Source organism: Cnephaeus nilssonii (genome assembly GCF_951640355.1).
Source record: "Cnephaeus nilssonii genome assembly, chromosome: 20".
Taxonomy (NCBI): Eukaryota; Metazoa; Chordata; class Mammalia; order Chiroptera; family Vespertilionidae; genus Cnephaeus; species Cnephaeus nilssonii.
In genome coordinates this window covers 3,091,715-3,105,991 of record NC_137091.1, presented here as the reverse complement: position 1 = coordinate 3,105,991, position 14,277 = coordinate 3,091,715, and the positions used below count along the sequence as shown (strand labels likewise).

The following is a 14,277-nucleotide window of genomic DNA, read 5'->3' as shown; positions in this document are numbered from 1 at the left end:
CAAGGCTGGTTTCTATGTACTGATGATGCTTAATAAATTAGTCCGGGACTCAGAATTTTACTCTCTAAAGCACACACACCTTTTCTTTTAAAAGTCCATTATAGAGAATAAAATTTGGAATTAATAAATAAAACATTTGGAATGTAAAATAGCCATAATTCTATCTACATAACAAAGACAAAAAATAGTGTCATCGATGTCAAGATTAGACTTTTAAAGTAGGTTTAAAGGTCTCCGTTGCCCAGATATTAAATTTTATATTTTCCTTCTATTAATAAATATTACATTTTAACTTTGTAATATTGTAGAATATTTTAAGATGACCATCAAGACCTATTAGTTCATTCAAAAAGACCCTGGCATTCCATACACAAGCTGTTCCACAGACTGCTATTTCACACCCTGGAGTAATAAGCCAAGTACATGAAGAGTAAAAGTTGGTCAAGGTTATAATACGGAATTGTTTTGCAAATGTAAACTGCTTTCCAAGTAATCACTTTGATATCACCATTTTTCTAGGCTACATTTTAATGGCTCCCTCGGCTATTTACTACCTAGGTGTGAATAAAAGAACCTGAGATTGGTATATTTCCCCCTTCCTGTTGTGTTAACCAAAAACATCCTTTAATTTCAAGATTAAATAGGCTTTTCCTGAAGGTTTTTGTGTTTAAATGTATACTAGCTCCTTAAATGGAATACATTAATTTTAGTTACCACATTGCTTACCAATTTCCTCATTATATAATTAGACATCACGAAGCCCTTTATCGTTCTACTAATATCCCTCCATAGACATAGCTCAGGGAGGAGATGTTTCTGAGGACCAGAAAAGTATGTAATTTTTCTCAAAAATGAAAAAAAAGGCCATAAACACCATTACACGATTGAAGCCTGTCTAAGCATGTTCAGATGCAGGAACTAGTCCTTGATAAGCGGGTTGTACGTTTGGAATTGAACCTGCACATTCAATGTGGTAGCGCAGCATGAGAAGATAGCAGCTCTTCTGATGGACACAAACTGAACATAATATTTGCTCTTCAAAAATCTTAGCTTTGGGGGTGGGGGTGTCAATCGGGGAAAAGGGAGACATATGTAAAACTTCAGACAATAAAAAAAAGAAAGAGGAATCTTAGCTTCACTCCTTAACACCGACACTAGGTTTTTGAAAATGAAACAGCACGCGAATAAATGATCGAAAACATCATCCAGAAGAAGCCAGAGTCCCCATTCCCTGTGAATCCCCACGACAGCTGCAAAGCCAGCAGCCAGCCAGCCTAATGAGAGGAGAAGGACAGATACCCGTGGCCTCGGACTATGCAAACTACGGACAGGGACAGGGACGGAAAGCTGCGAGCGGGAGGAGAACCCAGGAGCCCGAGCTCCTGGCCTGCGGGCAGGAGAGCCCAGAGCTGCCCAGGCGGGGCCGGCCACCTCCCGGCAGAGCTCTGCAGCCTGCGGTCCAACACCGTCCCGCTCAGCTCAGCGTCAGGTGGCGGCTGGCCCTGCGGGAGAGCAGGCCCAGGGGAGGCCTCGGAGCCTGGGAGGGCCATGAGGGCAGCCAAGCAGCTGGCTACATGCACCCACATCGACGACAAACTAAAATGCTATCTACCAGCGCCGTGCCGCCGCCATCGCAGGTGGAATTCTCGGAAGGCCGCTATTTTAAGGGTGCTGAGCACGCCTCCCTGAGATCCCTCCACTCTCCCAACACAACCATGGCCCTGGGAGAAGCAGCTCAGCACCTGGCCCAGGAAAACCAGGTCATTTCTTACCTCAAATGGAAAGAAACTGCTGTCAACTAGATAACATGCTCCTATGTAATAAAGGCTTGGGGTGACAGAGGAAAGTATTCTTTTAAAATAAGAACTATTACCTCCCAATCTTCAGAGTCTCCTCCTTCCAGTAGTCAGTACGGCCGCTCCATTATGAACTGCGGATTCTTAAAAAGAAACACGGCAATAGTTAGCTTCATCTTTCCTACTGCGACTTCCTTCTTTGATTGAATTACAATTTAATTACCAATACTTCAAGCGATTTTATTACCGACTGATACATTTCTCAAAGAGCACACCCCAGCTATCTCCACTGAGAACATTTAGTGCAAGCTTCTCAATTAATCAACCGTAACCTATTACTGCTGAAGGGACTTGTTTTCTTAATATTCTCAGAAGAGTGGGGAACCTCCCTCCTCCCCCCCCACACACACCTATTTTATATAAAAAGAGTCTTAGTTTTAATATGTTTGAATACTATTAATATGCATGACATATGAAACAATATATTTGGGCTGATAACAGATACAAAACTCAGCCAATTCACATTAATGTTTACGTTTTTCCTATATTTATCCTTAGGAGGAAAAAACAAACAAAAAACAATCCTCTTATCTTTTAAATTCAACAACAACTCTACGGATAGTTTGAAAAAAATACAGAAAAAAATAAGCTGAAAGGCAAACAAAGAGAAATCAGAATGCTCACTGCTTACCATTTTCTTTATTTTTGTGTTGTGTGTTTTCTAACTTGCTGTAATGCTTCAGCTCTTGGTCAGACATGAAACCTCATCTCCCTAAGACCTAACCAGCGATAGGGGTTCACCAGTGTGTTATTTAAGTACAATTATATGTTACTTTGTGTTACGTGGAAAATCACTTTCATGCCTTTGAAAGTGTTCACAGAGAAGCATTTGTTCTGTTGCGGGCTCTGCTAACTGTAGAAGCCTCTGTAAAATTAGCTTTTTTTTTTGGTCACACAACCACCTCTTTTTACTTAACAAATGTTCCTTATCACTAATTCCAGTTCCTTGCTCTCCTCACTGTACAACACAAATATTTTGCAAAATACTTTTTTTCTCATTGCTTTTCTCACCTACTTGTATCCAGCAGCCCCTATTTTGATGAAAAAATGACACTTTACACATAACTGTGTACTCCTTGTCATTTAAAGAGTTTGGTCTCATGACTGGCGCTGATCCTCCCACTAAATTTATTCTGAAAAGAACTGGGTAATGAAAATAATCAAAAAGCTGCAATTTGGTAGAATCAGAGTATTTCCTTTCGATAATAATTCTATTATTCTAAAATATAGCACTAGTCTTAATTTTTATGAAAAGCACTGAGTTTATAAATTTCACTACTCAACTACATCATTAAAAATAAATTATTCAGCAGATTTCCATGAAGCAAAAAATGTTCTACTTGCTGAACCTTGGTTGAATGCATTAATAAAATTATATAACCAAAGGCCTCAAGTGACATTCTGTACTTCGTCTCTATTAGCAACATAAATACTTTGGTAAAACCAACACTGGTGCTATCTGGGGTGTAGTCCACACACAAGCACCCTGTGCAGACACTCACTGGAGGATGAGCCGGGGATATCCAAGGACAAAGTGCAGCCAACATCTGGAGGAGCCCCACGGCTCAGAAGTCAGCTTAGCTGAAAACATCCAAACGCATTTTGGAAGCATCCTACTTATCACCTGCACAGAGAATGGAAATGATTCTGTTTAAGGAAACCCAGAAGACTGGTTAAGTACTTTGGGGATATTAAATGTGAATATCTAATCTAATTTTCTCCAAGGTATCACTCTATATTATGGCAAATAAACAAATAAAGGCCCTATCAAGGTGTGGAACAGCATTAGCCCGAGAAAAGGCTAGAAAAACGAATTGCGTAAATGACAACTGCAGCAGAAAATTACATTCCCTCCTCTTGAACAAATGTTAAGTGCCTCCTTACTAATAAAGACTTAAATTCAAACTACATTAGAATATACTCGTTTTCAATTTTGAAGCCTCTAAGTTAATTTGCCAAGCTGAATTGGTGGTTAGGTTTACTCTGGCAATAAAAATACTGCAAATTTATGTAGAAATAAGTCATGAGAATCACACATCAGAATAGTGATAAAAGCAAACCAGGATCATTATTGAATAAGGACAAAATAATTCCAAGATGTTACATCTTCTTAGAGTTGCATCAATTGCTATTCTATTAAGAATGATTCTTTTCTATGAGGCAGCTAATAATCATACAAAAAAAGATTTAAAAATGCAAAAGTCAACACAATGTAGAAATTGAAGGGAAATATACAAAGATATTGAGACATTACCACACAAAACAGGCTGTGCTATCTCAGAGTTAAAACATCATCCCCAAAATATAATACTGTTTTCATAACCTATAATTCACTCAGAATTAAATGACTTCATTTACTTGAATGTTACCATCTAAAGAACATTTAAATTTTTCTTAAGATTCCTATGATGTAAACATACATTAATGATTATTTGTGTTATTAATTAAAATGAATGATAAGTAATTAGCTCATATTCCTGTTTCATTTCTTTTAACACAGCATATCAAATTTTAAAATAATACATGGAAAAGCGCCTGGAGATGCTGATCTTGGCTGCCAGAAAAATAAATTCTGATAGGGGAGGTGTGGGGTCAGTGAAGCAATTATCCTCAAAAATTAATGCTCTTATTGGAATTTCAGCAAACAAATCTAAATAAGTCTTTCTTTGATTTTAGTTTACCAGGTAATTCTAGCCAGCTAATTATCCCTGGAGTCAGGAATGAGCTGTGACTCTCTCTACACCTGGCTTCTCCGGTCATATATGCCTATGGCCTCCTCCACTTTCATTTCCTCTCTCTACAGCGAGTTTGAATATTAAAGAAAAACACTCACACATCTTATATACACAATGATGGACAGCCAGCTTCCTGGAAATCATGATCTACAAAGAGGGGGGGAAATCTTAATGCAATACTTATGTTGAAGGGTATTAGGTGCTGGGTAAGCCAAGGGTAATATGATCAACAGCATCCGTCTTTGCTATTGGTTTTGCATTCAGAGATTTGAAGTCAAGGACGGCAATATTAATTTACTGGTCACCCAGGTTATGATTCAGATCCTTAAACTATTAAGAGCCTAAATGCACTATCTTCACTCACTCACCAATTCAAACTTACAGAACAATGTTCTGGAAAAAATAAAACAGTTTTTTTTCTATTTCTGGAAATAAAAACAAGGCATTCCATAAGCAATGTACCTAAGTGCCTGATGATATGAAAACAGTAATTGTTTAAGATCAATAAAACATTCCAGGAGAATGTTTTCCAAATAATCAAGTGGCATAAACGTCTCATATGTTTACCTTCTGATTTCTGTGTCTGCACATCAAGCATGCCTTCCTCTACACATTTATTCCCAACACTAATGAGCATTTGCTTAATAGACTGCTCTGTGCCTTCCTTTCTAAATGAGTAACCATTATTCCACAAAGATAGTGCACAAACAACGCCGACAAAGGCATTGCCCAAAAGCCACAAGGCCTATGAGTACGTGCCAGAACACCTAACAGTAAACGGTCATTTCTCTCTCAAACTTCCATTGCCAAAGTGCTCACAAAATCTGGAAGCTCAAAGACAGGTTTCAAGTGCAATTAAATTCTCCCAAAGCAAAACTGTACAAAAAATACGCCGCCCTTCTTATGTCACCATTTTATAGACAACATTTTCTCAGGATCTTAATTAAGATAACGATGCACACCTGTGTCAACATTCTCCGGCAGGACAGCCTTATCAATCATAATCCTTTAAGTACACTCCAGAACAGCCAAGTGATATGACAGAAGCAATCTGTTGCCTTTCCTACTGTGGGTGTTGTGTCTCCCACAAGAATGATGAGACCTTCAGGAGACAGCAGACCTACTTTCATGAGTCTTTAAAGTTTTCACTGTAAACACTGATTACACTCAATAAACAGGAATAACCTCTTTTGCACTTGATTTACACAATGACAGCTCTACAGCCGAAACTCAAAGAGCGAGCTCGGAGGCCCACGTCTTCCAGGGCAGCTGCGGGTCTGGGGCCAAAGCTGTACATGTGAAGAGCTGGGCATAGCTGGGACCGGTGCAGACAGGACACACCAGTAAATCCTCGGAAAGCTTTCTCATGAGAACATGTGAAGTCTGACATGAAGAACCATCAGGGCAGACCTATCCCCTAGTCTCAGTTAGAATGTTCAGAAAGAGAAAATGCAATAAATAGTAAGCCCACCTCCCAAACCGCCCCCCTCCCCCCAAAAAAGAGAATCGGTCTTCTTGGTAACCTGAAATAAGAGGGCGGTAGCTCCCACCTCTGCTGGGGCGGAAAGCTCCAGTAACAACAGCCCAGGGACAGGACTGCTAACAAGTAACCGGCTCCCACTCGGAAAAAAACTGATGAATAAAGGGGGGAAACGGGGAGGGAGAGAGGGGGAGGGGGAGGTCACCACCGCCAAGATAAAAAGTTTAAAACCTCGCTTTTACCGGCCCAAACCTGAAAGCTTTCACAGGAAAACGGAGAAAACCCGCCCGTGGCTGCCCGAGTCCCGCCCGCCCGCTAAGGCAGGAGCCGCTCTGCCCTTCCGGGTGCGCACAGTCCGGGTCCGCGCCAGCCCCGGTGCGAACGGCAGGAGCAGAGCCGACCTGAGAGCCGACCTGAGAAACGTCCTGAGAAACGTCTAACGCTGACGGAGCGGCGGTGACCGGCACCGCACACAACCACACATTCTGAACGCGCCCCATCGCTCAGGAGTCCTCCTCCCGGGTCCCGGACCCAAGGAAGAAGACAGCAGAGGGAGAGGGGGTGGCGCGGCGGGGTGGGGTGGGCACGGCCCGGCGGCCCGAGTGCAGGAGGACGTAAAGAGCGTGTCTGTGGGACGGCTGGGATGCTCGGCGGCACACACCTCCAGGGCCCGGTTCGGAAATCAGCCTGGGCGAGAGCCCAGAGGGTGAAGCTGCCGCGCGTGGACGGAGGGGACACACGCGCGCGCGCGCGCCCGGGGCCGTGGCACCTGGGGAGGCCCACCCCACACTCACGCAGGCCCTGCCCACGGGTCCCTCCGGTTCACGAGGGGACGCGGACGCGGCTGGAGGGGCGGGGGAGCCGGGAGCGACAGGGTGGCGGGCCGGTGGGATCGGGGCGCAGGGCTCACCTCGGAGTCTCGTCGCGGGAGCGCGGGCCGCGGACGCTCCCTCGTGGCCGCTGTGAGCCCCCGGCGGGCGGCGCGCGCGGGCCGCTGGGGCCGCTGCCGACCGTTACCGCGAGGGGCTGAGCTGGCGGCGGGCGGAGCCGGGGGCGGGCGCTGAGCGGCGGCGGGGCCGCGGAGGCGGGAGCGAAGGGAACAGGGCGGGGACGCTGCGAGGCGCTCCCGGCGACCACCCCGGCCCCGCCGCGCCCCGGAGGACCCCGGGCCTCGGTGCCTGGGAGGCCGCCGCGGGCCGGGTCCGGCCCCCTTCTCGTCCGGCGGTCCGGCCGCGCGGCCTCGCTGGGTCTCGGCTGGCTCGCAGCCACCTCTGCGCGGCGGGGCCGCCACCACTGCCGCTGGCTTCCCGTCTCCATGACAATAGCGCGCCGACGCCCCGCCCCTCGGCGCCCTGACTCGCAGGGAGGCGGGCCCAGGACCTGGGGGAGCCGCGGGGATCGCCAGGGTCCCCGAGAATAGCCGCTGGAGGGGCGGAGCCTGGGAAGCGACGGAGGGGGAGGAGTCGGCGCGCGTGCGCGTTGTCGCGCACCAGAGCTCCAGCGCCAGGGGCCGGCGGAGCTCAGGATGTGTGTTTCTCGCCATCAAAGTCATCACGGGACACTTTGTGTCTAGTCGTGCTTCGGCTTGCGTGTGACCCCATTAATAAAAGCGCACCAATTCCCCGATATAGTGAGCGCCAGCGGAGTGCCCAGCCAGGTGCCCGCCCCCGTCCTGGTTCAGCAGCGCCCCTGTCTGTCCCTGAGATCCAGCGCGTCTGTGGCTCGTGGCGGCGCGGGGTGGAGAGACCTGCAGAGTCTGTTTTGCACTCTGACTGCGTGGCCGGGGTGGGCCAGGGCTCTGCCTGTGACTCAGTTGTGTGTGTTTGCCTTGCCAGCGCCTCGCTGAGCAAACAGTGGTTGGGTTGGGCACTGCTCCGTGGAGTGTTTACAGTGGGGCTTGGGCGGGGGTGCGAGCGCGTTCGTAGGGGAAGGGGACCCTCATCCTCCACCACCACACCACCGGCCTCGGCAGGGCGAGCTGCGGGTGAAAAGCGCCCAGAACGAAACAGCGAGGCTCGGAACAGCTGGGGAGGAGGAGTGGGGTCCGGAGACCTGCCCCGGTGGGGCTGCTTCTCCGTCTGGCAGCTCTTGCTCGCTGCCTCCCCTCTAGAGAAAGGCTAACCCCCCCCCTCTCGTTCCAGGCCCCCAGTGTCTTCTCCCTCGAAATCTGGCAGGGAGTTGGTGGAAGTAAGAGCGGGTCTAATACGTGCAGATGCCCAAGGCCCGTCTCTTGCCCACCTGCTGCTGCTGGCGGAGAGGGACAGTCTCCCGGACTCTCTACGCCCCGGACGAGGGCACTCGTGGCACTCTCTCAGGGACCTTCATTCCGAACCTTCAGCTCGTTCTGGGGTCCCCCGTCTTGTGGGAGAAGCTAGGGGAGGCGGGGCGGCGATCCGAGAAATCCGCTAACTCCGGGATTTGCAGTGGCGAGGAGAGAGCCAGAACTCGCCGCTGCGCCCTCCTCCGCCTCGGTCTCTTTGTACTTCGGGGCGGTCAGGCCCGCCACCAGGGCCCGCGGAGCTTCGGCTTCGCCGCTCCACCCGGACTTAGCCGAAGAGGAAAGTTGGAAGAGATCGGCGCGCCTGGGATGTGATTGTCATCCTGGGGCTGGCGCTCGAGAGTCTAAGAGAGAGGCGGGGTGGGGGTGAGGGCGCAGGAGGGGAGGGGAGGGGGGCAGAGAGACCAGGGAAGGGAGGGGGGAGAAAAAGAGGGGGGTGGAGAGGAGGGCAGCGGTGGAGGGGCGGGCGCGAGGGAGGGGCGAGGGGAGCGCCAACGAGCGAGAGAGGGAGCCGGGGAGGAAGAGGGAGAGGGCGAGGCGCGCCTGGCGGCCGGGTTGGCTGCGGCCGCCCAGAGGCTCCTGCCAGTCCAACCACCGACTACACCCCGGGAAGGAGGAGCTTCAGGCGCGCACAAGGCGTCAGAATCTTCAATTTCCAACTTAGCATCTTGGCAGGACCTTTGCGAAGCCAAAAGCAGAGCCCCCCAGTGCAAAGAGAGAGGGGGAAAAAGAGAAAGCAGCAAGGGAGGGGGAGAAACCCGGCCGGGGCGAGAGAGGCGCGCACAGGAGCGGGCTCGGCGGTCGCAGTCGGAGGCGCGCGGGAAGCCACCGAGGAGGCGCTGCGAGCCGGCGCTCGAAAGCCGGGGCCCGAGGAGCGACGGCCCGGGGCAGCCGGAGGCCAGGTGCCTGCCCGCTCGCCCTCGCAGGGCGCCGCCGGCTCGTTGGCGGCCGCGGCGCGGCGCGCCCCATGCCCGTGCGTGGCCATGTCCTACCCGCAGGGCTACTTGTACCAGCCGTCCGCCTCGCTGGCGCTCTACTCGTGCCCCGCGTACAGCACCAGCGTCCTCTCGGGGCCCCGCACGGATGAGCTCGGCCGCTCGTCGTCGGGCTCCGCGTTCTCACCCTACGCCGGCTCCACCGCCTTCACGGCGCCCTCGCCGGGCTACAACTCGCACCTCCAGTACGGCGCCGACCCCGCCGCGGCCGCCGCGGCCGCCTTCTCTTCGTACGTGGTGAGTGAGCGGGGCCGCGGCGGGCGAGGGCGGCCGGGGGCTGCGGGGGCTGCGGGGACGGGGGCCTCGGCGCCACTGCGGGCCGCCCCCGCCCAGCCTCGCGGCCCCAGCAAACTTGGGCGATTGTCTCCTTCGGCTTCCGCGGGCCTCCGGCTCCGGAGCTGCTGGGAGCGGAGAAGCGTGTCTTGCTTGGACCGCTGAGCTGGGGAAAGTGTTTTGGGAGGAGAGATCGCTGCAATTAAAGAGCAGCATTTGGTTCGAACGTGAGCTCCAGGCCGCCCTGCAATTTGCATTTTTAATTTTTTTTAAGTTTTGCAATTTTGGAAAACTAGCTCAAAAGGTATAAACCCGGAATCTGAGCAGAAGCATGCTAAGTTTATGTAAATGTGTTTGGCTTCGCCTTTAATTAGTCCTCCGAAATGTTGCAAATCCGTAATCCTATCTCCGCAATCCGATTTGGAGGTATTACATTTCCGAAAAGTCGGCCGCGCTGCGGTGCATCCGGGATTTCTCGGCCGGGCGCACTTTCTGGACAAGCGCCGCGGCTCCGGTTTGGGGTAACGTTTTTGGAGGGGCGGAGTGCCGGGCCAGCCGAGCTTTTCGTTCGTCTTTCTGGGAGAGGAAAACGCCTTTCCTTCCCGGGCTCTCCCGCCTGGCGCCTGAGGTGCAGCCACCCGGGCTGGAAGCGGAGCGTCGCCGCCGCTGCCCGGACCTCTCTGGGTGGAGGGCCCGAGCGCGGTGGTCGGATCTGCACGCCCGGGACCAACGTGAGCGGGCGCCCGGGGCCTACAGGGGTCGGGCCGAGGCCGGGATGGTTCGAACAACCACTAAGAACCGGACTCGGGACTTGGCGCTCCCGCTGCGTTCTGAGGAGGGGGAGGGGTTGCCCTCAGCTCAGTGCCCGCCAGCGGAAGCCGGAGCTCGGGCCTCGCCGCCCGCCCGCAGACCGCGGGTCGCGGGGACAGTGTACTCGGTCGCCCAGGTGGCAGTGGGGACCATGGCCCACTCTCACCTTCTTTCCGCCTGTTCCCTGCAGGGTTCTCCCTACGACCACACGCCGGGCATGGCAGGCTCCTTGGGGTACCATCCCTACGCGGCGCCCCTGGGCTCCTACCCGTACGGGGACCCCGCGTACCGAAAGAACGCCACGCGGGACGCCACCGCGACGCTCAAGGCCTGGCTCAACGAGCACCGCAAGAACCCCTACCCCACCAAGGGCGAGAAGATCATGCTGGCCATCATCACCAAGATGACCCTCACCCAGGTGTCCACCTGGTTCGCCAACGCGCGCCGGCGCCTCAAGAAGGAGAACAAGATGACGTGGACCCCGAGGAACCGGAGCGAGGACGAGGAGGAGGAGGAGAACATTGACCTGGAGAAGAACGACGAGGACGAGCCGCAGAAGCCTGAGGACAAGGGCGACCCCGCGGGCCCCGAAGCAGGTGGGTGCGCACGGGCAGGGTGTGTGGAGTGAGAGTAATGGCACGGGAAAGGCGGAAGGGGGGCGTGTGGAGCAGGGGCGCACAGGGCCAGGAGGTGGGGTTGGAGTCTTTGCTGTGCGGGATGGGACGCCCCCCCCCTGCCCGGAGGCCTCCAGGCGCCTCACGGCCTGCGTTCCGCCCGCAGGAGGAGCGGAGCCCAAGGCGGCCGCGGGCTGCGAGAGGCTGCAGGGGCCGTCCACGCCCGCCGGCAAGGAGACCGAGGGCAGCCTCAGCGACTCGGATTTTAAGGAGCCGCCCTCCGAGGGCCGCCTCGACTCGCTGCCTGGGCCCACGCGCACCAGCGGGCCCTCCCCGGCGGCGCGGCTGGCCGAGGACCAGGGTCCTCACTACCCTGCGGGCGCCCCGGCCCCAGGCCCGCACCCAGCCCCGGGGGAACTGCCACCCGGTCCCAGCGGGCCCTCGGTCATCCACTCCCCGCCACCACCGCCGCCCCAGGCGGTGCTCGCCAAGCCCAAACTGTGGTCCCTGGCGGAGATCGCTACATCCTCGGACAAGGTCAAGGACGGGGGCGGCGGGGGCGAGAGCTCTCCGTGCCCACCTTGCGCCGGGCCCATCGCCGCGCAAGCTCTCGGAGGCAGCCGCGCCTCGCCGGCCCCGGCGCCGTCACGCTCGCCCTCAGCGCAGTGTCCCTTCCCCGGCGGGACGGTCCTGTCCCGGCCTCTTTACTACACGGCGCCCTTCTATCCCGGCTACACGAACTATGGCTCCTTCGGACACCTTCACGGCCACCCTGGGCCCGGGCCAGGCCCCACGACCGGTCCGGGCTCGCATTTCAATGGATTAAACCAGACGGTGTTGAATCGAGCGGACGCTTTGGCTAAAGATCCGAAAATATTGCGGAGCCAGTCCCAGCTAGACCTGTGCAAAGACTCTCCCTATGAACTGAAGAAAGGTATGTCCGACATTTAACGCGGGCTGCGTCGCTCCCGGACTTTCCTAATTTATTTAAAACCAAACAAAACATGGCCTTGGCAGTTATTTTTCCATCAACAAGAGAGAAAAAACTACCCCTCCTATTAAAAAGTTTATAGTTCATGGAGATGGATGACATAAAAAATGTAAACATCTCCACACACACACACACACACACACACACACACGTCTTAACCCACCGAAAAGAAAAGTTTAAAAAAAAGGATTTGTATTAAATCTTATTCTGTATATTTAATGTAGCATTTTGTATTTAAATTGATAATTCAATATCTTTGAAGTAAATTATGAAATTAAGACACCTATACAGGCATCTAATGTTTTTTTTGTAATATAAGCATATACGTTTGTGTTCCCCCCTCCAAAAAAAACTGTTTCATAGTTTAAAAATACAAGTTTAATTTAATTTTTTTACACCTATTGATTTTTTTTCTGGGTATGAGCTAAACTATTATTACAGAAAGGAATCAGATTATACTCTTAGATTTAAAAAGTAAAAGGAACTGCAGCCGCCTTTGTAAAATGCAAAGTATTTAATTAAAAGAGATTTTAACATAATCAGAGCCTCAGTTGCTTTTTAGAAGCCTCAATACACTGTCCATCGCCTAGGACACAAGGTGCAAACTGCAACTTTTTTTCCAAGTGGGGAGGGAAAGATTCCACAGAACCTCGGGGTGCCAGGGGCTCATCTCGGGCTGCAAGCCCTGGGGAGCATGGCCCCCCCAAGGCGGTTTGGGTCACTGATGGGGGCTGCTTGGGGGAGACTGGACCCTGGAGGAAGGAGGAGAGAGACCCAAGTGTATGCCCAGGAGGGAGAGAGGATGGCAAAGTCAGCTAGAGGCACGCACCAGCCGAGCTCTGTCGCTTAACCTGATTACTTCCAATCAGTGTCGTGTTTTATGCAAAGCAATCAGCTGGTGAACTTTGCTAATGAGTTCGATTTTATGCCGGATTTAGCCCTTATTACTATTTCAAAGGTGCTGCGGGCTACTGCGGGCGGGAAGCGTTAGGGGGTGCCAAGGAGAAGGCCGTCCCAAGTCACTTGTCTGCGTTCCCCCTTCAAAATTGGGCATTGATCTCTTCCTTGGATTTGATCAAATTAGTCAATGTCCTATTGTGCATGGTGCGGAGGGTAGGTGGCCCGTAGGTTCCCCGCACAGTCTCCGGGCTGGGGCCGCGGGGCGGCGAGGGGACGGTTCCCCCCTTTCACAGGTAGGTGTCACACTTGTCCTGAATTTCAAGCCTGCACTTTGCAGAGTGGGAGACGGGAGAGTGGGCGGAAGTGGGGGGAGGGGGCGCCACAGGGGCTTGAGGGAGGAGAGGGGACCCTGAACGCATCTGGAGAGCCCTAGCCGCCCCCGCCCTCACCCCTGCAGCGGCCCCGTTTTGTTCAAGTGGCCTTCCCAAGTTGGAGGAAATGCGCCTCGATAACGAGGCCCGCCGTGCACGCCACCAGGCTTGTCAGCGCTTTAGCACGTTTCTATCTCCGATTCGAGAGTTCCGATAGCTACAGAGGTATTTCTGAGGTTGTTATATTCTCGTCTTAATCCCGCACATTTCATCCCAGCGTGTGAAAGGTCAGGATGCGACTCCATCCCCATAGAAAGGAGACCCGGCCCTGTGCCCCGGGCCCTCCACGCGGTCGGTGCTCGCGTCTCCATTTTGCGCGCGGACGTGCGGAACCGCGGACGTGTTTTACTTCGTGGGAAATTTTCAGCGGTCGTGGGGAGGGGAGCGTTTACTGGAAGAAAACACACACACACAACTCCAGCGAGGGGAATTAATTTGCTCTATTAAACTCATGCCTGAGTGTAGAGAGAATGTGTTTGCACATAACACTGGTTTAATTAGGCTAAATCAAGGTGCGCTGATTTGCATTGCGACTCAAGCTTACTTTATCCCTACTTGCTTTTTTAAACACCTCCCCCCCCCCCCCAACTTTCATCGGAGTTTTGATTTTTGCTGGGTTTTTTGTTGTTGTTGTTTAAGCAGCCACGGAGCGCCTTTAGCTTTTCCTAATTTAAACGAGTTTGAAAGCTTTCTCCAGATGTGTTTCTACCCCCACCCCCCACCCCCCACCCCCCGAACAGCGGTCGGCTTCAGATTTTAAATTAGTGAGAAAATTCACGCAGGGAAAATGGTTTCAAAGCTGGAAGTGAATGATTAAATATGCATGAGGCGATCGTATTTTATTTTGTCCCTTTAATTATAAATGATTTTTTTAAACAATTGAATTCCAGAGATGACTTGCCCTGCCCATCCCC

The 14,277-nt window shown here is 52.4% G+C and overlaps 1 protein-coding gene and 1 long non-coding RNA gene across 8 annotated transcripts in view; one reads left to right on the top strand and one right to left on the bottom strand.

The window, feature by feature from the left end:
- Positions 1-7,104, bottom strand: part of LOC307116491 — a 41,651-nt gene extending 34,547 nt beyond the window's left edge. For all 6 annotated transcript variants that reach the window (XR_013815215.1, XR_013815216.1, XR_013815217.1 and 3 more), the window contains exons 1-3: positions 6,982-7,104; positions 3,359-3,480; positions 1,874-1,939 (exon numbers count right to left, since the gene is read on the bottom strand). This is a non-coding gene — a long non-coding RNA (uncharacterized lncRNA). The remainder of the gene's footprint in view (positions 1-1,873; positions 1,940-3,358; positions 3,481-6,981) is intronic.
- Positions 7,105-8,944: 1,840 nt separating this feature from the next.
- Positions 8,945-11,992, top strand: IRX5 (iroquois homeobox 5; the record flags this gene model as incomplete). Of its 2 annotated transcripts, none has more annotated exons than XM_079760013.1 (3): positions 8,945-9,581; positions 10,618-11,023; positions 11,211-11,992. In XM_079760013.1, exons 1-3 carry the CDS (start codon positions 9,333-9,335, stop codon positions 11,990-11,992), a joined length of 1,437 nt encoding a protein of 478 aa, XP_079616139.1. In that variant the 5' UTR covers positions 8,945-9,332. The 2 variants fall into 2 exon arrangements, with proteins under 2 accessions (XP_079616139.1, XP_079616138.1); XM_079760012.1 differs by having other exon boundaries at positions 11,208-11,992.
- Positions 11,993-14,277: the final 2,285 nt, after the last annotated feature.